Genomic DNA, 25,311 nt, shown 5'->3' with positions numbered 1-25,311 from the left:
TGGTTAATTGGAAATAAGTCTCACAGACTTTTTAGTGCCTGGGTTAACTTTGAACCTCGATCCTCAGATCTCAGACTCCTGAGTAGCTAGGATTACAGGTGTGAGCCACCACACCTGGCTATTGGAGGACCTTTTGATATAAAAAGAGGTCCTGGGGCCGGGAGTTTGGCCTAGTGGTAGAGTGCTTGTCTAGCATGCACGAAGACCCGGGTTCTATTCCTTGGTACCACATACTTAGAAAAAGCCATAAGTGGTGCTGAGGCTCAACTGATAGAGTTCTAGCCTTGAGAAAAATCCAAGGACAGTCCTCAGGCCCTGAGCTTAAGCCCAGGACTGGCAAAAAAAAGAGGTCCCAGGATTTCCTTTATTTTAAAGCCTCACGTGACAAACCCCTTTATGAAGAGATGAGACTCCACAGCCTCTTAAGTAGAACAATTCCCTTGGTCATTGGATTGCTAGATGTGGAACACCAAAGGGGTTTGAGATATCATTTACTCACTGTATCCTACCACACAAATGAGAATTTTTATGCCCAAAAAGAAATGTTATATAGTTTGATGCAGTTCTTCTGCTTCTCAGTTCACTGCTCTTCTTTCCATGTCCCTTTCTGGAGAAGGTAGCATATCAAGTAACTTTAAAATCCACTTATAAAAAAATGATCAATCAGGCATTGGTGGCTCATGCTTTTAATCCTAGTTCAAGTCCCAGATCCAGCACACACACACACACACACACACACACACACACACACACACATCTTAATGTATACTAATAGTTTTAGACATGGGAGTTTCTTTCTGAATTTCTGAAGGGTAGTGATTAAGCACTAGGAGGGAATACTACTTCAGTGCTATTGAATTATAATGATGAAATAGTAATAATAAAATATTCAGTGTTTAAAGGTAAGCTGTGGTCTAAAGCCAATGAAAATGAGCAATGTAGTGGAGAAATCAATGTTAATGGCTTTACTCATGAGTCTGGAATGTAGTTCCCTAGTCAGTCCCAGATGGGGCTTGCTTTCTTTTTTGTTTAGGTTTATATGAAGTCACATTGTAATATGGTGTTTCCTGGTTTTTAAAAATTTGACAAAATGAGGCTAACATTCTCAAATCCCCTTTCTTATGCCCTCTGAGTTCCTTAGGAGTATGTGTACACCTTCCAGAAGTATTTGCATTTCCACAGCAGGTCTTGCTAAACACACACCATTCAAAGCTTACATCATTGAACTGTTGAATATAGAATTTCATATACTAAAATAGGTAACAGGTAGAAATTCTGGGTCAGACACCACTGGTCTTCCTCCAGTATGGTTCCACTGAGATCTAAAACAGTTATTGTTACACATGATCCATTGCCTCTATGAGATTCTAGCCTCGAGAGTTTTGAGGCTAGAAACTGGGATCAAGCATTTATGATTTTGGCTGAGGCTGCGCTTGTCCCATAGGAAGCAATCAAGGGCATCGTTCATTTCTAACTATTTAGCACCAGAGAAACATCCTTGAAAGGGTCCTTGTTATCATTAGGTGCAGTGATTCCATCTAGCTTATGGTAATTCATGGAATTTCTCATAGAACTAAAGCTGAAGCTGTCAGAAGAACAAGGGAATGCTCCCAAAGGCCCAACTAGAAACCTGTCCTGTGAACAAGCCACAGTCTCAACCGAAAATGAAGGAAAGCCAGAAGCTGCAGGCCCTGAGCCAGGCTCCTCTGGAGAAGAGATTTCAGATATTATGTTGACAGGTCCGAAGGAGAAAAGAGACCTACTTCCTTCCCATGAAGATTCTAAGGTATCTTACACCGTATCATTGTAGGGGGCCCAACTGTCTGCACAGTACCAGAAAGATCATGCTTGAGACCATTTTGTTAGAATGCTCTGCAGACATAGAAACATGTTTAGGAGATTGACTCCAAAATTTCAGTCTGATGAGTTCCTGGCCATGGCCTACGTAAGGGTGTTGAGATTAGTCATCTTTTTCTGGAGGTTATAAGGCTATATGCTGATAGGAAATTACTATAAAGACATAAGGATATTTTATGGCCATTTCTATCTCAAATAAGCAAATTAATTCAATACTAAGGAATAAATATCACTGTCTGAAAGGGAAGAGCTTCAATTATAATCTCCTGGTCTGTATGTTAAAATATAAGAAAGTAGACATGGACCATAAATAGTAAGTAAACTGGTTTTAAAGCTACATAAGAATAGAGAGGCATGGTTTCCTGGGCCCTGTTGGGTTGGGATTTAAGATTTCTAGTTTAGCCATCTTAGTTTTGAAATCTCTATGAATCAGTAGAGTTGTCAATGAAACATTAGAACGAAGGAGCGTGGAAGTTAAAGAAAACATGTATTTTTTACCAAGAGTAATGATTAGTGTTTATTTGACAAATATTTCCTGCTTATAGTTTCATTTACTTCTAGCAGAGAAGATATTCTGTAGTCCTTTATCAACTCTAATCATGGTATGGCTGCCTTTCAGCTCCTGAGAATTGCAGCTGCTCGGAGATAGCTCTAACTATTCTATAGATTGCTTCTTGACCCTAAGCTTTGAACTTCTTACAAATCCCCTAGTGTCAGTACATTGTAGATAGTATGGAGTACATGTTTGCCAAGAGAAGGGGCAGCTAGAAATATGAAAAAATGAGCACATTTAACTTCATGATGAAATTTATATGATGATCGCCTTATCTATTGACCTTAATAAGGTGATAACATGTACCAACTTCCAAAAGATTCATGTTGTACTGAGTTAATGTTTTTCATTAGAAATTGAGGTCTGCAAGTAGACTGTTTAAATGTCATTGGGTATGTTCTGCATATTCATAATTAGGTACTACATCTGGAGTTTCCTATCCTTTAGTGCTTCTTGGTCATTCTGTATTTTACAAGTACATTGACTGTAACCATAGTAGTATCTTGGCTAATATCCAAGTCCTAACTATTAGGACTAATACCCAAGTTCTAACACATTAGCCAGAATAGAGAAGGGCGAGTTAGGGCTGGCAAAAGAAGAATATGACTCAGTGTTTGACTAGCCCCTCTCATAACATGCACTTGGAAAGTGAATGATGAGAGATACAACTTACTTGTATATGGAAAATGGGTAGTAGTTATGTAATCATGTGACAATAAAAGGAGATGCCTATCATCACCCTTAGTCACTTTTTGTCACTGTGACAAAATGCCTGAGAATGAGAACTTAGAGGAGGAAAGTTTATTTTGGATCAATTTGGACACTTGACTGGGGCATGAGGGAGAATAATTTCATTGTGGGGACCATATACTAATCAGGAAGGAGAGAACACCAAATTTAAGTAGATCACTTGACTAGGCCCAACCTCCCAATAATCAGCTAGGAGTCAACAATGGATTAATCCATAGATGATGGTACTATCCTCAGTACACAATCACCTTCCAACATCATCAGCAGCAGGGGACCAAACCTTCAACAGATGAATTTTCTGTCAAGAGAAACTTCATATCTCAACCAAAATATCTTTTTGTTTTTCAGGCAACTAAGCAAGACAAGAATCTAATAAAGCCTCTCTATGATCGATACAGAATCATCAAGCAAATTTTGTCTACACCGTCCCTTATTCCAACCATTGTAAGTAATGATAATTGTGTCAACTGAAATCTTCACTGAAGTTTTGCATTAATGTTTAGTTAATATTGTGATAGCACATGATTGTAAATTATAAAGTGGGCTTCTTGCCCATCTAGATCATTAATACCAGTTGATACTTTTAGAGCAGAGATATGGAGTACTGAAATTGAGTTTGGCTACTTTTAATAAAGAAAATAAATATATAGTATAAGCTCTACAAATCCTCCTCGATTAATATCAAAACAGTCACTTGCTAAAGGTATCAGTACAAAGAAGCATGTTAGCAGAAATATGTAAGTATATTTACACTTTATATTTTTAAATATTTTAAGGGAATAATGCTTTCCATTGAGGGAGCATCATTTAAAATGGAACTGATTTTTAGAATTCCCTGCAAGAAATTTGTAATAATTACCAGAACAGGTTTAAGACTTAATCCCACTTTGCTTGGGTCTTCAAAAAGCCCTTCCTTATGTTTGTGGATTTTATAAGTATCCTCTCTATGTGAACGTGACTTTCTCTGGGACCTAACTGAGTGACAAGGTGTCTGTAGTCCATCTGCTAAAAACCCACTGATATAAAGCTAGAGCCCTAATCTGAGTAAGAGGGTACACATTAACCAGTTAGTGCAGTCCAGACTGGACCATATACTGAAAAGTCCAGACTAAATGTCTGTGTATTCTTTTATCACCAAATACAAAGGAACATAGTAATCATTTTAGCTAAACATGGTTTCCTCTTTGCACTTTTGACTTATGCAGAGTTTATTATTGTCTTTAAGTAGTTATACAAGGGAATTGCCAGTTAGCAAAGTAGTTTATGAATACAGTGTGTCTTCAGCTCTTTGTTGTTTCCATCCCACTTCTTAGAGGATTATCTTACTAGTTTTCATGATCTTTTATGGTTCTCTCAAGTTTTTGTACTCTGCAGAGGTACCCAGCATTTAGTAACTTTATTGAATTCTGCCTGTTATAAGCAGGAGGAAGAAGACTCCGATGAAGACTGTCCACAGGGAAACCAGCAACCTTCTTTACCAGATTCAGTGTCTCACCTTGCTGTTGGTGATCACCTCAGCTTTGCTAGTGAGAATGAGCCTGTGAGGGCCCTGCTAGCTGATGAGAAGAAAGAAATAAAACAGCCTGCTCTCTCCATGTCTAATTTACATGAGGCAACCATGTGAGTGTAAATCCTAGGTGTGAAACCCTCACTACCTTCTCCCGTCTCTCTCTCAACTCCATCAGGTTTGGGTACTTTATATAAACATAAACAGTTCAGGAGATTGGTTGGACACTTAAAAAGTGGTATCAAGAAGAGAGTAGCCCCGGGACTGGAAGTTTGGCCTAGTGGTAGAGTGCTTGCCTAGCATGCACGAAGACCCTGGTTCGATTCCTTGGTACCACATATTTAGAAAAAGCCGGAAGTGGTGCTGAGGCTCAAGTGGTAGAGCTCTAGCCTTGAGAAAAATCCAAGGACAGTGCTCAGACCCTGAGCTTAAGCCCAGGACTGGCAAAAAAAGCAAAATTGGATCTGTCCCTAATTATTTTATTTCAGCATTTGGTAAAATTGATAGCCATTTTTCTATTCCTTAAATTAGAGAGGAACCACAGCTCTCAGTAAAGTTTTACATATAAAGTTCGATTTGCTTTAATCATATCTCTTTTCAATAGGATTCTAATACATATCTAATCCTTCACAGTGTGAACAACAGAAATGACCAATGAAAATACTTAACACAGGGGACTCACCAATTGTCAGAACCTTAATTATACCCCACTGCATTTTAATAAAATGGTTTTTCCAGGCTAGTTTCATTTTTTTTTGTCATCCTGGGGCTTGAACTCAGGACGTAGGCACTGTCCTTGGGTACCTTTTTTTTTTTGCTCAAGGCTAGTGCTCTGCCCCTTGAGCCATAGCACCACTTCTGGCTTTTTCTGAGTATATGGGATTGAGAAATCGAACCCAGGACTTCATGCATGCTAAGCAAGCACTCTACCACTAGGCCCAGGCTGGTTTCATTTTAATGACATGGTTTCTTTAAGCTTTAAATGAGTTATTCATTGGCTCCTCAAAATCAAGAGCAATTTAGATTTCTTTTTTTGGCAGTCATGGGGCTTAAACTCTAGGCTTAGGTGTTGTCCTCTTCAGCTCAAGGCTACTGCCCTACCTCTGGGCCTGGATGTTGTCCCTGAGCTCTTCATTCAAGGCTACTACTGCCCTACCCCTGGAACCAGAGAGTCACTTCTGGTTTTCTAGTGGTTAATTAGAGAGAAGCATCTCAGAGACATTTTAGTTCCTGGGCTGGCTTTGAACTGTGATCCTTATATCTCAGCCTCCTGAGTAGCTAGGATTACAGGTGAGAGCCACTGTACTAAGCAAGATTTTCTTAATATGAGCCACTGCACCCAGCAAGATTTTCTTCATATTACTATTATTTGGTACCTGACATCCTTTTGATCATTTAGTCTTGTTTGGATTATATATTACAGCCCAGGTTATTAAAATTTCTTTAACTTGCATTGTATAGGCAGAGGGGGTCGGTAATAACAAAGACTAGATGAGATTAAAAAAAAACTCACTGGAACCAGAAAATATTTGTTTTCTATTTTTTATGAAGGGGATTGTTCTGAATTAGGTAGTCTTAACTATTGGAAAGATGAGTGTTTTGGAAATATTTTTTGAATATTTTTATAGAAAATATCCATGTATAATTTCAGACTTAAGAGTCCCATAAGCATATATAAGATCTATAATCAAGTGAGTAGAATTTGCAATGGAATTATAAATTCTGATTGGGTTACAATTTCATTTCCAGGTATTTTGTATTCTCTTCATTCTCTAAATTCTTTTCTAAATTTTTTGAAATCCTTATAGTGACTTTTATAATTCACCCTTTCTAAATACCGGTGTGTATGCATCAAAATGTCTATACCTTCCCCTCATCTAGTCATAGTACCATTACTCTCATCATTTCTTAAACAAACTCTAACTTGCCTCTGTCCTTCCTCCTTTCCCATGAAAGGGATTACCTGTTTCCACCAGGTAATTGCTAACAAGACGTTCCTATATTCGAGTTTTGTTTGATGCATTAAGAATAATTTTCAATGGGAAAAACCCCTTTTGAACAGGTAATATAATCTTTCAAGTGTGTTAATGCTCAGAGTAATAATGAATATATATGTTGCTTGATATAGGCCTGTGCTTCTTGATCATCTCCGAGAAACTAGGGCTGACAAGAAAAGACTTCGGAAAGCCCTAAGAGAATTTGAAGAACAGTTTTTTAAACAAACAGGAAGGTAAGCGTGTGCAGACAGATGTTATTTAAGATGTTTTCTAGAGAAATATTATTCAGAATGAATGTTTTTTGCAGAAACAATCATTTTAAAGGACTATTTAAAATACCCTAATTTTATATAAGATGTAACTTGAATTTAACACTTTAAAATGTATTTTGTTTATATAACAACTTTGTTCTTAGTTGCACCAGTTATTCCATACCTACAAAATAATTCTTCCTTTAAATATCTCTTTTAAAAGCTCCTAATTATTCTAAGAGTTGGTAAAATTTATAGCCATCTTATAGCCTTAAATCTTCAGTTGTAGGTTTTGGTCCTCTATCTGTGTCAATTCAAATCTTATATGCTCTATTAGTTTCTTCTAACTTTTAGTGTCCCACCAACAAAATCATGCATGTATAGCCAAGAGTCAAAAGGATAATTAATGATCTACTTTTGAAGAGACAGACAATATCACCTAGCTATTCTGACCTACTTTTGTAAAATGAAAAGCCTTGACTCCTGGAAATCTGGAAAACTACAGTTATTATGTAGAACATAAATACCAGTATATACAACTTATCCAAAACCACAAAGTTATTAAATAGCAGATAGGAAATCAAATTCTTCTTTGGGATTCTAGAGAATAACGGTTAAAGCCACTGATATACTGGCTCCTCCATCTAAGTATCTTGCCTTTTTAAAACCTGGTTTGATTCAGTAGCCTGAGGACTGCCCCGACAGAGAGGCGCTATTTTCTAAAGATACCTTAAAACATTTAAATTTGGTCTACTCACTTCTTAAGTCTCAGCAGTGTTTCCCCTTTAGCTCATTGGGGTATTCAATGAGTAGAACACTAAGTGAGGAACTGAATAAATACAATATACTTTGTTTTTCACTTAGACGCTTCCTTTCCAACTAATTCCTACAAGTCTAATTTATTTATCTTTCTGATGTTAGCTAAGGTACTATATTGAGAAATTTTATGCGTTAAATGTAGTTACTCTGTGTTCTTTTTCCGTGTATTATTCTTTGATGAAACATTCATGAAACCTTTCCTACAAAACATTTATTGTAATAGTGACTGTCTGGACTGCCTCCTGTATTATGAGTATCTATGTGATTTACATTCAAATTTCGGATATGATTTCCATTGGGCAAATATGTGGGGAGATGTTCATCAGAATCCTAATTCTAAATATGCTTTTCAAATCAGAAATGAGTTACTTTAAAATGTGCACACATTCTTTTCACAATAAATTTCCATTTTTACCTGTTGGAACCCAAGAGTTTACCTTCATGAGTTTGTGAAGTTCCTAATGCGCTAGTACTTCTGCCTAGTGAATCTATAGTTATTTCTTGGCATGCTTTCTGACAACAGTTTTATTATTATTTTTTACACATATAGTATTTCTTCCAATGTAACTTTAATACCTAAACCTACTTTAGATATGCTTTTATGTTATATGTGAAGTTGTATGCCCTCTTGTGGTGATACAGTTCATATACATGTAAAAATAGTGAGCTACTACAACTAAGACATTTGAATGGCTAGGCAATAATGGCCTACTTTGTTTCCCTAAGATTTTTTTTTTAAATTGGGAATGCCTATAAAGTAAAATAAGCATTCAATTGCTAAATGTTTTAAGACAACTGTAAAGGCGCTTGGTAGTATGGTAGGTGTATTTATTGATTTATTAAAATCTATGTACTGTCTAGTCCTAGTTTATATTTAGTGTGCAGAAGAAAACTAATTTAGACTCAAGATTCAATAAAAAAAGGCAGAGGGACTATACTTAACATTAGCAGACAGGTACTATAATTGCAAGAAAAGCTGGAAATGTTTGAAGCTTGTAAGATAGCCATTTCCTCTTAACATAAATTTATGAATTATTCACACATTAAAATTTCTGTGGTATTTTCTAAACAGTTGCTATTTTAAACAACTTTTTTCATGTAGGAAATAAACAACCTTCATAGGTATGGAATTTTGGCAACTAATAGAAAGATGACAAAGAATGCTTTAAAGATTCTATTTTTTTTTCCTTTAGATCTTTTCTCTTGCTTCGTGGTTGTTGAATGTCTGAGCAGTGGACCACATATTTGCTATTACATTCAATTTCTCTGGGCATAATCACTTAGAGACAGGGAAGAGGGAATGAGAGTGAAAATAAGAGAAAAAAGACAAAGAAAAAAAGTAGAAGCACTTTTCTATACTTCTTTTATGTATGGATTATAAATGCATACTTAATGATGATTTATTATAAACAACAGATTATATTTTGTGTTTTTCAGAAGTCCACAAAAGGAGGACAGGATACCAATGGCAGATGAGTACTATGAATACAAGCACATAAAAGCTAAACTGAGACTATTAGAGGTCCTCATTAGCAAGCAAGATGTGGCCAAAACTATTTGAAGTTCATGATTTCTGTATCACTTTCATCCAAGTTAAACTTACGTTCCTCTGTCATTCTTGCTAAAAAGTTTCGATATAATGAAAATGGAAGCACTTTAGTGTACATTAGCTATTTTTAAGAAGGAATAGTAAATATAATGACATGCAAGGAGAAGGGATTTTTCAATGGGCATCCAGCTATTTGGGAAAATAGTTATTTCCAAGAAATCTAGTATTTTAATAAATGTAAATGACACATACCCTGATCACTTGTTAGGGGAATTTTAGTGTCCAAAGATTATTTTTTTGGTGATACATGGAAATCAGTGAAGAAGAAAAAATCTATTTCTTATCTCACATAGGAAGGAAAACAGCTAGTAATAAGATATTTTGAAATTTTGAAATGATTGTAAAGTGATACAACTACTACCTTGTCTCTTAAGTCTGCTAGGCTTTTAGTACCTTGAAATATTCTAGAATGTGTAACTGCTAATTTTTTATTTCTATGAAAATAGCACATTATTTTGTTTTTGGAAATTTTACATTTCTGGTTACCAAAGTTCATTCTGATAGCATGTATATTGTGAATTATCTTTGCCTATAATTGACAGATGTTTATATTAAAATATTGTATCAAAGTTATAAATAGGTATTTTGGATAGATGTGTCTACAGTATAATCTGATGTGACCATAGTATTACTGCTAATCTTTTTGTTTACTATATCTAAAATTATATAACTATTTTTCCATTTGGATATGCATTTTTCTTAATGTTCCAAGGTCTATTCTTTGTAAAGTAAAATAGATGTTTTCTCATGAACTGCAGTTATTCTGTATAAAAAGGAAAGGTTTGACAATTGTTTGCCATGACACCTTGGAAAAGAGGACAGAACATTTTGATTCATTACTTTTGTGTATCATTTTGTTATTTCATACTAAAAGACATTTATTATTTTTGCTTTGGTGAAAACAAGATAGATATTTTCTCTCATTACCAACCATGTTTGTATTTCTATTTTCTGTAATGTTTAAGCATGATGTTGATGAAACTCACATTTTCATATCACTTAGATGAGAATATTGTTGATGTCAGAAGCAGACTATTTCAGAGTCTTGGTATTTTTTCTGTACTTAACTAATATTTTATAACTTTTATGAATCAGAGTAATTAATGTCCTTCATAAATTTGTTTAATTGAAGTCATCTACTTGGAACAGGACAGATACACAACTATTCGAGGTTTACAAATTACATCTTTGATAAGGGAAATGGTTTCATGACATGTATACAATTGCTATTAAAATGTAACTATATATTCTATATGATTGTAAATATTTTGTACAACAATACAAATAAAATATTTTTCTATTATATTTATTATGTTGAAACACAGTAGTTGCTTCCTGTTAGCTAATATAAATAACATAAATAACACTGTCAAACAACAAGTTGGAAGTGCTGACCATTCTAGGCTTCAAGATTTAACTCATGCTGCAATTACACCCTTTTCATGCGGTTTGGAGTTATCCCAAAATTTGTTCAGTAGATTAAAATGAACGCATATTTAAACACCATTTATAAGCCATTATTTTGTATTCTGCTAAAGCAGCCTATATAATTGGTTTGTTATGTTTGGCATAAAGGAAAAACAAAAACTTTGCAGCATCTAGGCAAATAAAGTGTCAGAAGGAGAACTTAGGATATTCCATCACTGAAAGTAGTGGAAAGGGTGGGGAATAGGAAACACTAAAATGGTTCTGAATGAAATTTGAAAAGTAGTCACAGTTTTTGGTGACAGTGACATGTGCATGCTTCATGGAAAACATTTGATGATAAAAATGAACAACAGAGGATCAATGCTTCTAGGGAAAGACAAGGGACTGAGTAAGAAGAAGAAAAGTGGGCATTAACGTCCAACACTTATATTACAGGTTTTGCAGCTGGGATCTTTCTTTGCATTTGCAGTAGACAAACTCATGAGCTGATGACCAGTAATTTCTGCCACGGTGCCCAGAGAAAGATCCACAGGGTCAGTGTATATGACTTCTAAAATGACATCCTGGGCATGGTGGTAAACCAGTGCCCCATCTTCTTCTGTACAGGTCAAAAATTTATTATCCTTGGAATTTAGTTGAGGAAGACGCTGCTTACAAAATTCATCTCCTGGTGATCCCACAGGGGCAATAACAAGAATCACATAATGGTAAGCAGTGTACATACAGTAGAAGTCCCCAAAGTATAAGTTAGTATTGGGGTTAAAAAGTTTCTCTGCTGCAATTTCAAACCTGTATCTTCCATAAGGTGAATCCTGGGGTGGCTTCCCAGTATTGAATTCAGTGCTGCAGCTGAAAAAGATGCCTTCTAGTTTTCCACTAATAGGGGAGCCATGGCTACCACTGTTATCCTTGACTGAGGGCTGCATAGCATTCCCGTGGTGTTCTCTGCCAAAGGAAAAGAAACGACCAGTACTTAGTACAATAATGGTAAAGTTCCTGATTTACTGATTTCAATAGTTTAAAAGACAGCCATCTATTGTGATATGTCTGAACTATCATCCTCTTACTATATCAAGGAAATGCATCTTTTGATATTATCCATCTTTTGACAATGACTAAATTCCAACCTTGAACCTAATGTACAGATGATCTGCTACAGACACCAGAAACCTTTAAAATCTGTTTCTTGAATAGAAAAGTAGAGGGAAATCATATCCATTTGTTTTCATTGGTTTTCATGATTGGCTTTCTGAAGAGAAAATTGGATTGAAAGTATTGATAAATACTTGAGTAGCTGAATATTAGTAAATATGTTGACTGTTTCTTTAAGGTATGCTAGAATTTAGTCTGAAAATAAGAGCCACTACCCATCCTGGCCCAGGAATCATCCTCATTCATCCTGAGAATACTTGGGAACAAATCCTATATACTCTGTGACTTGGAGATAGTCGCTATAGGCAACACAACCCTGGGGCAACTGGAGATAGGCCTTTGCACAGCTTAGGCAGCTGCTATCTTAAGACTTAGAGCACATACCTTTAGAAGCCTTTGGCTACTGCAAAATCATATAGCTATCTATCTTCATGAACTAATGCAGTCTAGACTACTGAGGCACTCATAAACATTGTGGATATCAGTGAAATACAAATAAAAAGCTGTCGAGATCCTTTATAACCAAATGTAAGGCACCTAGCCAACGGACATCATATGTTATGTATCCCATCTAAAAGAGAAAATCATTTCTTTTTTTCATATATTTTATTGTAATTAATAGAAGGGTTACATTATATTCACCAGATAGAAGGTACATTACTTCACAAACATTGATACCCTCTCTCATGTCTTGGTCCCCATTTCCCTCCCACCACCCCTACCCCTCATCTTATTTTTCCCCCTTCCCTATCCGATTTCATTTCTTACAAAATCTACTTTATAAAATAAGAAGAACAAATGGACACAAGAAGATCCAGCATGAAATACAATAAGACAACTCCACAGGAAAATAATTCTTCAGAAACAGATTCTACCAAGTGAGTGCCATAATCTTAGCTACTCACGAGTCTGAGAACTGAGTACTGCAGTTTGAAGCCAGCCAGCCTGGGGAAGAAAGCCAGTGAGAATCTTATCTCCTATTAACTATGAACAAAAGCTGGAAGTGAAGCTATGGCTCAAGTAACAGCAAACTAGTCTTGAGCAAAAAGGCTGAGAGACAGCATCCAGGTACTGAGTTTAAGCCCCAGGACCAGCACAAAAAATAAAACAAAAACATATATCCCATCATGAAGGAATGTGAAAAAATTCAAAATAATAATCTGAAAGAAGCTCAGTGAGATGCGAGATTATATAGATAAAATACAAAAAATGAGAAAATTCAGGATATTAGTGAGAAATTCATGTAAGATAAAAAATTGGAAACCTCGAAGCTAATAATTTCAAGTAATAAGAATAGAGGCAGGAATGGTGAGTGAATACAGTGATAAGCACAGGTGAAAACTGAGCTAGAAAACTTGAGGAAACTTGCGTGGACTGGGGTAGATGGAAGAGGGAACAAGAATGATAAAAGGAGCGACACTGAGCAAGATGCATTGGACATTAAGGACATGTTAATGTGAAACCCTTTTCTGTAACATCTGAAGATTCAAAGAATTTCAAGAAATGAAAAAGAAAACCTGTTGAAAACAAAGCACTGTTGATAAAGTGTATTCATGCTGAAACAAGTATATTTACTTCTATATAATATCTTAAGATAAAAGTTATATGGATTTCACTGCTATCACTTTTGAAAATCTAATTTCCTTATTATAAGACACCTCTTTCATGCTGATAAATTGGAATAAAATTATACAATGTGTACAATAGCTACGCATAGTCTAGGTATGCTAGTCTTTATCTCCCTGCTCCTCTTCTTGTAAGCGATTTTTTTTTTTGCTAATCGTGGGGGGGTTGAACTCATGGCCTGGGCACTGTTCTTGGACATTTATGCTCAAGGCTAGTGCTCTGCCACTGGAACCATAGCACCACTTCTGACTTTTTCTGTTTATGTGGTACTGAGGAATCAAACGCAGGGTTTCATCGAAGCATGCTAGACAAGTACTCCACCACTAGGCTATGCCTCTCAGCCCCAAAACTATTTTTAAAACAACAAAATTTCCACTGTATAGAGAGCCACTTTCCATCTAAAGAATACAGAAAATCATAGAGAAACAGTGACCTCCAGTGGCCACCCAAAACAGACATTAACAAATACTCCAGGAATTCAAACCTAGCCCCAAAGAACATTTGCCCAGTTAATGAATTGCTTACTGAAGATAAAAGCTATAGAATGTTTTTTTTTCAAATTTTATGCTCAAATCCCTGAGTGAATAATTCCTAATTAACAGTTAATGAGCACAATAACTTACATTATTCAGTTTATTCTCTAACTTAGCTGACTAGACTCTACCAGGATTATACACAATCTAGAATAAATATTTTACCAGTTTACAGAATGCAAAACTAAACTCTGTATTTATGATATTCAAAAAAGACAGAATTTTAACTATAGAAGTATGTAAAAAATTTATCACAAAGTACTCTTTCTAAAGAACACAGATACCTAAATACTTCTTTTTATATAATTCCCTTTGCATTTTCCATACCTTGGAGCTTATATAAACATGGAAGCATGATTTTGATTTATGAGAAGAAACTAGAGAAGTATGTGAAATAAAAACAGTATCAAAGCTTCCTAACTTTAAAAAAAATACAGTCCTATCAAGAATACCCTAAGAGTCTCAAGTGAGACCAAGGATTAAAAAAAGACACAGGGCTGGGAGTTTTGCCCAGTGGCAGAGTGCTTGCCTAGCACGCCCGAAGACCTGGACTCGATTCCTTGGTACCACATACATAAAAAAGCTGAAAGTGGTGCTGTGGCTCAAATGGTAGAATGGTGGTCTTCAGGAAAACCCAAGGACAGTGCTCAGGCCCTGAGCTCAAGCCACTGGAATGGCCGAAAAGAAAATACCTATGCCAGATACAATAACTCATATCTACACTAGGAGGTGGATCCTGCGGGAAATCAAGAATTTGATTCTAGCCTGGGCAACAAGTACTTCCCAAGACTCCTTCTTTAACTAACTACTTGGTTGTGTGGCACTTATTTGTTACCCTAGCTACAGGAGAAACAATAACAATAACAACAACAATGGCTGTGTGTCAGCTCAACACATGGACCACTGCAGCTTAAGCTCAAGTGGTAGAATGCTTGCCTAAACATGGGCAGGAAGGGTGGAGGGAGAGGTGTGAGGAGAGAGAGGGAGAGAAAGAGGAAGAGAGAAAAGGGCAGTGGTAGAGAGAGAGGGGAGAGAAGAGAGGAGGAGACAGGAGAGAATGGAAGAGAGGAGAGAGGGAGGAAGGAAAGAGAGAGATGAGGGAGAGAGATGAAGAGGGGGAGAGAGAGGGAAGAGAGACAGGAGAGGGGAGGAGAGAGGGAAAGAGAAGAGAGGAAGAGAAGGAGAGAAAAAGGGAGAGAGGAGAGAGATATTCAGAATACAGTATTTGCCATTTTAAAAGCCTTCGGCTCACTTTAAAACTCCTGTCTATTTATCCTCTGAATTTTTTCGCCAAATACAGAAGTACTTCAAGTAACCTAGGAGAGAGTTCTTTTTGAGAACTGATTCAAGGGGTAAACACTGAATCTTTTTGAAAAATAAATTAATCGAATCAATTAAAATTCTCATGCAAACAAAAGATTTGAAATCATCCTCAAGAGCAGTCAATTCAGGACAACTAAAAGATTTCACTTAGGCAAAACCCTGAAAATCTTATCTGACTTATCATAATATTGTATAAAACATTTAATGCTTTATCCATTCATTATAATACCTTAAAGAGACCAAGCAGAACAGAAAATTTAGGAGTAAATATGAAGCAGAAGACATGTACATTATTGGATATTAGAGAAATGTTTACATTAAATGCTCCTCAATCCTAACACCAATTTTCCAACCAAATACATAGGAATTGTTACATGATTATATTAAGGAATCTAAGTGAAATGGAAAAAAGATACATACATGACTTTTTTTTTCAGGGAAATAATAGTCATAATTAACTAGTTTGAAAAGAAACCTGGAACTGAAATTTGACAGAAGTAGTTTCCAGGAAAACATGGGTGCAGAATTTAGATTCAAATTTAGAAAAACAAATTACATATTTTTATTCTTACCTAATATAGTCAAAATATTCTTTGTGCTGGTTACGATAAAAAACAGAAAACTTAAGCATACGTCCTCCAATCACTTCAGCCTTCTCCAACAGTTGTGTTAGATGAACTTTTGAATAGTCTGAAATATTTTTAAAAGTCTGTCATTAAAAATACAGCACTCGATTCAGGCAAGAACTCATCGTATATGCCACACAATTTGAAAAATAAAGGGGTGGGTTGAAGTGAGGTGAAGATGCTGAAGGGATAATACAGGTCAAGATACAATGTGTACATGAATTGCTTTGTTAAGTGGCAAAAAATTCAGCATTCAATCTAAAATTAAGGAAAGTGAGGAAGGGATTGGTTGAAAGGAGTAGGTGAGAATGTTAAATTAATCAATATACACTGCTTCCATAAACTGCTTTGTGGAATGAACTCCTTTCTACAATTAAAGATAATAAAGACATGCAAAATATAACATCTAAAAAAGAACAATGTGTAATAAACTAGATTATTAAAAATCACCTGTAAGAAATTCAATTTAGTGAATAGGAAATTATATCTTATAAAAGAAAATAAATTTTTATGTGACCCATTTTGTTTGCTTCAAAAATATTTTTCTTATGGTTTATAGTTATTTCTTAGATGTTTATGCACCATTTTACTCTTTGAAATGAAAGATTTCTGACACGAACATTTACTAAATAACTCAAGTAATACCATCAATGGCATGCCAGCTTTTCTAGAGTTGGCAGATTAATTTAATAAGTTTATTGTTAGTGAGCAATAACAAAATTGGAGAATAGCAATAAAATTGCTTTTTAATTTGTTCTCTAAATCTCTGAAGTTGAAAATGTACAACAAAAGACTTGAAAACCATATGTTAACTCTTAAATTGCTCTGTTTTTACAAGGCAACTTCTTGTTTTAAAGTTTATGATTGTTGTCACACTCATGCATCAGAAATTTAAGAAAAATCTGGGTATCTAAGATTAGTAAGATCTGAACAGTTCAAATAATATTGTTTACTTACTGCATCCTCAAAACAATCCAAAATTGTTTAGAACATATAAACTATGAAACACTATGAACAATTAGATGATCATATTGACAGATACAAGTATATTATTGTGCTGGTGGTGGTGGCTCACACCTATAATCCTAGCTATTAAGGAGGTTGAGATCTGAATATCACAGTTCAAAACCAGCTCAGTCAAGAAAGTCTGTGAGACTCATATCTCCAATTAGCAACCAGAAAATCAGAAGTGATGCTGTGACTCAAAGTAGTAGAACACTATCCTTGAGCAGGAAAACTTAAGTAAGACAGACAGACAGAGAGACAGAGAGACAGATAGTTTTTTTTTCTATTCAAAGATCTGATAGTCTAAGAGGAGAAATGCATGGACAATAAAGTATTGCTATGGTGACAACTGTTGCCTTTGTTACAGATTAAAAGTATATTAGCTATAGTATTCTATTTCCTTTTATACCCAATACATAGGTCATATGGTTTAATTAGTGTGTGAATCATTTGTCCTAATTTAAAAAAAAAACACTTTATTCCAAAATTTACAGTCAGGTTTATAAAGTGCAGGATTCCTCTTAGATTTCACTGATGAAAATAACAAGGCAAAATGATTTATAGAAAAGTATTTGTGGCTCATTTAAAAGCTTGTAGAGGGCCAGGAGTTAGGCCTATTGTAGAGTGCTTGCCTAGCATGCCCCGAAGATCCTGATTCAATTCCTCATACTTAGAAAAAGCCAGAAGTGGTGCTGAGGCTCAGGTGGTAGAGCCCTATCCTTGAGAAAACCCAAGGACAGTGCTCTGGCCTTGAGTTGAAGCCCTAGGAGTAGCATAAAAAAAAAAAATGTAGAGTTCCTTAACTACCCTTAGTTTTTACAAGGATGTTTCATTGTGATCTTTCCATGCACGTACTTTGATCATACGGAATTAGAATTAGAATTTTATACATTTAGCATATCCATGGAAGTTTTACACTGGGCTTAATTAAGATTAACAAACAATAGAAGATATTGGACTAAACCAGAAACTAATGATACAAGGACCAAAATAATGTCAGCAACGGGGCGGAAGAGGGGCGGGGGAGGGAGAGATACTAAGCAACTGTAACAGTTGCAACTGCAGTTGCAAATTGCAACTGCAAATTGATTTTTAAAAGATTTTCTACAAAAAAAAAACAAAAAAAAGATTTTCTACAACCACTTTTATTTTGAAAGTCTCTTCTTACCACTTTGTTTTTTCTAATTAGGAAATAATCTAGACAAAGAGGAAAAAAACAATCTCATTCTAAAAGAAGATGATAGAATTGCTGAATTACATGCTCAATAAATACTTGCTTCCTGAATGAGTACATAGGTGAATAAACAGATAAATGAGATCAATAATAATATTTCCAAAGTAAATACTGGAATATTCTAATGGAATTGTAACGTCCCAATAAAGGATATAGACTACCCAGATCAGATTTACCAGTTCCAAACAGTGATTTCTTTTTTAATAAATCAAAGACACACACACATAGAGGACCACAATTTAGAGATAAATGTTCTAGAGCTTTTCAGCACTCAAGTGAAGAAAATCCAATAACATTTCCATTAGGCACAATTACTGAGATCTGCTTCTATTACCCTAACTGAAAAGAATTTTATAGTTCTGTTTTCTTCCTTCAATATCTATGAAAATCAACAAATTGGAAAGAATATACAAAAGGCTTCTCACAAAACAAAGCTCAAAATATGCTGAGTATATTTTCAAATGACATGAATTTTTATTTGCAAAGCTTTCACTAGGCAAAAATCAAACTATGCATGCAGCAAAAAAAGTGACTTCATGCTTATTCATTGTGCTATAGAGAGATTGTTTATTTTGTTATACAGCACTGATGACAAGGCAAAACTACCAATGTACTCCTTATATGCCTTATAATCAGAAGCAAAATATGCTTTGGCAATTAACCTAAGGTTAAGGATATTTTTTAGTATTTGTATATAGTTATCTTACCTGCTGTGCAGAACTCAATGATTTCACTCCATTCAGAAACAACATAATCACCATCAACTTGTTTTGAGGCAGTCTGCACTGCTACTGTATATTCAGTTCTTGGGCTTAAAAACCAGTGTCCACGAACAGTCATAGGCAAGGGAACAGCTTTTGCCACCAATTTTGTCGGAACATCCTACAAAAGGAAAAAGCAAGGTTAGGAAGTAAAAGAAATGGAGGAAGAGAATGAATGAACAACAGGGAAGAAGGAGTAGAGGGAGGAAGGGATATTAAAATGTAACTTTAATCAGCTTTAAACCCCTAGTGACAACAAAATGTCCATGTTCTTATAAACACTTAGTAATCATAATCTAAATCTGTCCTTCTCCATAATCAAAAACTGGGACTATAATGATTAAACGACATGCCTAATTAGCCTAATTTAATAGTTATTTTTGTCAATATGAAGCCATACTTTTTAAAAACTACTCAAGAAGCATATTTCATTTTCTTTCAAAATTCATTAGTTTTAAAATCACATATAAATTTGATTCTTTCCAATGTCAAAGCATCATTTACCTCACCAGTAACTACTTCCGTTTCTTTCTTTTTTTTTTTTTTTTTTTTGCCAGTCCTGGGCTTGAGCTCAGGGACTGAGCATGGTCCTTGGACTTTCTCAAGGCTAGAGCTCTACCACTTGAGCCTCAGCACCACTTCCGGCTTTTTTTCTATGTATGTGGTACCGAGGAATCCAACCCGGGTCTTCATGCATGCTAGGCAAGCACTTTAACCACTAAGCCAAACTCCCGGCCCATTTCCGTTTCTTTTAAAATGTTCTTATAATAAGTTTTTAAGATACAAATACATGTAAATATTTGTTGGATTTTTTACCTTGTGTTTAAATTTGTTGGAGTTCTTATTCTCTTTCTTGTTGAGATCAATGAAATAGTGTGTGATACGGTCCTTAGATTTTGAATCCATTTCCCATGAAATCTTGAATGAGTCACACGTAATATTGCTTATTTTTATATTATGTGGTACGGGAAGTTCTTCCATCTCTGCTATGCCACTGTCTTGTGATTTGTTACCTGCCATAATATAATACACAAAAAATAAGCTTTCAACTAATGTTTTTTTCCCATTTTAAACAGTAAACATATTTCTAACCTCAACTATTTACTCTGTAATTTAATTTTGTTAATAAAATAGTTTAAATGCAAAGCCAGGTGTGGTGGCTCATGCCTATAATACTAGCTACTCAGGAGGCTGAGATCGCAGTTCAAAGCCAGCATAGGCACTAACGTCCTTGATACTCTCATCTCCAACCAACCACTAGAAAATGGGAAGTGGGGCTGTGGCTCAAGGGGTAGGGTGGTAGCCTTGAGCTGAAGAGCTCAGGAATAGCGCCAAGGCTGAGTTCAAGACCCATGACCTACACCTACACCCCCCCCCCACAAAAGGTTAAATGCTAATGATAGCAAAGATGCAAAGAATGTTTTAATGTTTTATAGGATCAAATGACCAATAAAATGCACTTATGACTTATATTTGCCTATTTTATTTCCAAATTTTGCTTTATAGAGTAAAAACACATATTGATGTTCCTTCCATTTTTACAGTCTATGAAAGATTCTCCTTTATGGTTAGATTCCCTTTGAAAATCCTCAAGGGATCACTGTTTTACAAATTAATTTGTTTTTCTTATCATAGTGATGTATGGAGGGGTTGCAGTTACAGTTGGACAGCTGTGGGTACATAACTTCTTGAGCATTGTCCCCCCTCCTTTCCCATGAGGATCATTTTCTTTTCCCTACATAATCAGTCAATTCTGCCCTCTGCCTTTAATAAAATAGGAAAAAAAAGGTTATGAGGTAGCAATGAGAGACTATAAAAATTGTTCCTCTGTCACTCTGGAAAGTGATATGTAAAAACAGCATGCAACAGTCAAGATGTACAAATAATATTAAATATAAATAACATAATGTAATATGTAAATATGGTAGAAAAATACATAATATAAATATTATAATTTACTCTGTCAAAAATTACTGTAGGAATCATTTCCCTGTGGAAATGTTAATTTTGAATGTTGATAAAAATATATAACAATAAATTAAAAAGATGATGGCCATATGACTGATCTCCAGATTAGACTTTTCTACTCTCTTCCACACTAATTGCTGATATAAAACATCTAAAATTTCAAATTTTGTTAGATTTTTGACCCATATTGTCTCCTTTTAAATTGTGGCCAGAGAAACCTGATGGCATCTGAAAATGACTTTTCTTAAAGAAAAAAATGTGTCAGGGTGATACACAGAGGGTTTACAGTTACATATGTGAGGTATTGTTATCCCCTCCCATGTCTTTCTCCCACTTTCCCACCCCAACCCTCCCAGTTGTAAAGTTCAATTCAACATTTTTTCTTGTGATTATCACTGTTACACTGGTTCAACCTATGTCCTTTGTCTCATCACCTTGTTCCCCTTCCCTTCCTTAACTGAAATAAACGTATATACCATACTCTAGGTACCAAAATCAGATACAGTGACAACAGGGGATAAAAACAAAAGAAAAAGAAACAACTTCACATAGTATGTTCAAAACAACAACCACAAAGAAAATCCTCTACTTTAAAACTTAAATTTCTTCACTTTGACTTCTTGAGCAATAACTGAAAAATTCTTTTCTCCTGTAATTTCCTTCCCTCTTTCCAAGAATCTCAGAAACATTACTACCATACTTTTTATTTTCTTTCTCATTTGGTTCCCAGAATCCCAAATTGCATCAGGCTTAAAGATTTTCACCAGTTAAGGAAGGGAAGAAATCAACTGGAATCTTTTTAATGGTAATGGGAAGGAGGAAAGATACTAACACTCAAGCACTAATAATTTTTATTTTACAAAGTTCATATTTTATTCTATTACTATAAAGATATCTTTAAAATATTAGTAATATAGCCAGGTATGGTGGCTCACAACTGTAATCCTAGCTACTCAGGAGGCTGAGATCTAAGGATCAAGGTTCAAAGCCAGAGAGGGGACTAAAGTCTGTGAGACACTTATCTCCAATTAACCACTAGAAAACCAGAAGTGGGGCTTTGGCTCAGGGGTAGGAAGGTAACCATGAGCTGAAAAGCTCAGGGACAGCGCCCAAGCCCAGAGTTTAAGACCCGCGACTGATAAAAAAATTAACAATAACAAAAGCAAACAATATATATATATATATATTAGTAATACTATTGAAAAACTTTCAGGACTCTGATAGAACATGTTTTTCATTTCATTTGCATTAGAAATGTCCATATAATTACACAAATATATGAAATAGAATTAAACTTATTTAGAGTAACAAAGAAAAAATAAGATTTGATATGTAGTCCAACTTAATATAATTTCAATATCAACACTATCAAATTTCTATTACTCAAGCTAAATGACAAAATGTGACATGTATTACAGAATTTTGCTCTATTTTCTTCAATTGTTGCAATTTAAGAAAAAGTTAGAATTAAAATATGGAAATTATTGTTTGCAAGTTGAAGCACTGTAATGCTTTTGCTATATCAAAAACCTAATTTTACCTGGGCACATTAGGTCATGCCTGCAATTCCAGCTATTCCAGAGGTAAAAATTGGGAGGAATATGATTTGAGGCTACCACAACCAGAAAGAAGATCTCATCATTTTAAACAACAGCTGGGCTTGTTTATGTCAGCCAATACTATAGATACAGGAGGAATAGGTAAGAGGATTGGACAGTATGGGACAAAACACAAGACCCTATCTAAATAGTAAATAAAGCAAAAAAAGGCTGGAGTTGTGTCTCAAGTGGTATGAGACCTGTTTAACAAGTATGAGGCCATGAGTTCAAACACCAGTACTGCTAAAAAAAAAATGTCATTTTCAAGTTATATAGTCCTAGTTCTTATCAAATCCACTAGGTTTACTCTATTATGCAGATTTCATAGAATTTAAATGACTTGTGAATATACACTCACACACTCAAAATAAATTTTTAATTGAGATTTTTGAGGTGACAGAAAAGATTGATTATAAAAACTAATGAAACAACAGGAAACTACCTGACATTGAACACGTTTGCACATCTAATGTATAGCTATCTTTTTCATTACTGATCAGTTGATAGCCATCTTAAAATGTTTATACTTTGGGTCTGTAATAAAGGAGGCTGCTATGTATTTCATGTACAAATTTTGTGTGCAAACATTTTCAATTCTCTTGCAGGAGAGTGGGGCTCTACATCACATGTATCATAAATATCATATATATATATATATATATACATGATCTTTCTATATATTTAACTTGTTGAAGAACTGCCAGATTATCTTCCAAAGAAACAGTACTACTTGACAATCCATTCAACAATGCATAAGGATTCTCAAATCTTTTTATTATCTGTAATTTTTATTACACTAATCATTTGCCTTTCTACAAATGATTTCTGCCTTTTTAGAATAAAGCATTCAATCTTTCTAGAGGATGAAGTAAGGAGCCATCTTGAAGCAGAAAGTGGTTCTGACCAGATACTAAAGGTGCTGCTGCCTTGATCACAGAAGGCTTAATTTAAAAAACTGTGAGAAATAGTTTCTATTGTGTATATTTCCTGGCCTCAAGAATTTTGTTTTAACAGTAAAGCAGACTAAAATATTCTATTACTATTATTACTTATTTTGTTGTTTAACTTGCTTCATGTTTAGCTGTTGGAAACCCTGGGAACTAGTTCCCATGTCTTTTTGATATCTCACATCATTATCTGAGCAATGTCTTCCATTAATGAGGTACTCCGGTATACTTTTCTATGGCAGTCCTGGAATAACCCTCTTCTCCAGGAGCTATCTTGTACATTTACTAGAGTAGAAGTCAGAGACTAAGATTTTGAGTATCATGTATGCTAGGATTATTAGAATATCATTTTTAGGACCTCTTACTAGATACAGCATGTAGAAAGTAAATGCATATATTTGTAACCTAGATCTTTGTTTCTATACCTGAAGGACTTCTAGATCATCCATGTTTACACTGATGCTTCCAGTAATCAAACAGCACAGAGTTCATCATTTCTTTCTCCCAAAATGTCTATGAATATTTCAGTAAAGACAACTAATATATTCACTAATTTGCTTAATACAGATACATCACCAATTCAGATATTATAAATATTTATAAACAACTCAGATATTCTGAAGTGCCAATTCATTCCACTATAGAAAACAAATGTACTAATTAGTACAATATTTACTTACAATTATTTGGGTCTTTAGTCTAAGGATAAGTAATAAAGATGTTCTTTTCAAAAACTACTTGGAAACTTTCTTTTTTTCATATATTTTTATTGCAATTAATAGAAGGGTTACATTATATTCACCAGATAGAAGGTACATTACTTCATATACCCTTTCTCATGTCTTGGTCCCCATTTCCTTCCCCTCACCCTCGCCCCTCATCTTGTTTTCCTCCCTCCCCTATCCAACTTCAAATAAACAAATACACATATATACAATATATCAGATAACCAGGTGAAATACTGTGACAATATGAGATAACCAAGGGACAGCAAAAGAGATGAGAGATAACAGTACATTGAGGACAACAATCACTCATTATATGGCTTTTGTTTCTATATCCTAGAGGTCCTTTCATTTAGCGTCATACTATATGGCCTTATGTATCTAGATACATATTGTAAATCTCTGCTAGGAAAGCCCAAGGTTTCTATTGATTATGACAAATGAGGGAAACCATTGAGCCTATGTTCCTCTGAGTCTGGCTTACTTCACTTAATATTATTTTTTTCTAAGTCTTTCCATTTCCTTACAAATGGGGTGATGTCTTTCTTTCTGACAGCAGCATAGAATTCCATTGTGTATAAATACTACATCTTGCTGATCCACTCATCAACTGAGGGGCATCTGGGTTGGTTCCATATCTTTGCTCTGGTAAATAGTGCTGCAATGAACATTGTTGTGCTAGTGGATTAAAAACTAAAAAATCATTTTTACCTATTCTACATAAACATTATTCATTATAATGTTTATGTCTTTGTTTTAGGGTTGTATTGTGTAATGTTTAATGTAATATCCAATATAGTATGTAAGCATCAGAATTTTTAGACCAGAGACAACAGGGGGATTGGAAACAAAGAAACAATATATTATCAACACCATCTGTGGCACCTAGCCACTGTCCAGGTAAGATGGACAAAGAAAGAGAGTAAATTCTTTCTCAGTGAGTGCTACTCCAAAGTTTAAGCCAGTCATACTTTTGTGTCAATACAAAACAGTTCTGATTACTAAAAGATCAATTCACATTGATTGCTGTTGGGCAAGCTCC

General features: G+C 35.0%; 2 protein-coding genes across 8 annotated transcripts in view; one reads left to right on the top strand and one right to left on the bottom strand.

Moving 5' to 3' along the window:
• Fam13c (family with sequence similarity 13 member C) overlaps positions 1–10,444 on the top strand; it is a 94,262-nt gene extending 83,818 nt beyond the window's left edge. For 2 of the 4 annotated variants that reach the window (XM_090346372.1, XM_090346370.1), the window contains exons 10-14: positions 1,572–1,786; positions 3,509–3,604; positions 4,584–4,780; positions 6,796–6,897; positions 9,172–10,444. In XM_090346372.1, the coding sequence (XP_090202498.1) occupies positions 1,572–1,786; positions 3,509–3,604; positions 4,584–4,780; positions 6,796–6,897; positions 9,172–9,295 (734 nt within the window). In that variant the 3' untranslated portion in view covers positions 9,296–10,444. Of the gene's footprint in view, positions 1–1,571; positions 1,787–3,508; positions 3,605–4,580; positions 4,781–6,795; positions 6,898–9,171 lie in introns of all 4 variants that reach the window. The other 2 variants (XM_090346371.1, XM_090346368.1) reach the window with 1 other exon arrangement.
• Positions 10,444–25,311, bottom strand: part of Phyhipl (phytanoyl-CoA 2-hydroxylase interacting protein like) — a 28,489-nt gene continuing 13,621 nt past the window's right edge. For all 4 annotated transcript variants that reach the window (XM_090346373.1, XM_090346376.1, XM_090346375.1 and 1 more), the window contains exons 2-5: positions 19,848–20,044; positions 18,978–19,152; positions 15,978–16,095; positions 10,444–11,716 (exon numbers count right to left, since the gene is read on the bottom strand). In XM_090346373.1, the coding sequence (XP_090202499.1) occupies positions 11,182–11,716; positions 15,978–16,095; positions 18,978–19,152; positions 19,848–20,044 (1,025 nt within the window). In that variant the 3' untranslated portion in view covers positions 10,444–11,181. The remainder of the gene's footprint in view (positions 11,717–15,977; positions 16,096–18,977; positions 19,153–19,847; positions 20,045–25,311) is intronic.

The sequence above is a fragment of the Megascapheus bottae genome, chromosome 15 (genome assembly GCF_031878675.1).
Source record: "Megascapheus bottae isolate mThoBot1 chromosome 15, mThoBot2.hap1, whole genome shotgun sequence".
Taxonomy (NCBI): Eukaryota; Metazoa; Chordata; class Mammalia; order Rodentia; family Geomyidae; genus Megascapheus; species Megascapheus bottae.
Note: the sequence above shows the minus strand (reverse complement) of the source record. Positions and strands in the feature narration are given on the sequence as shown.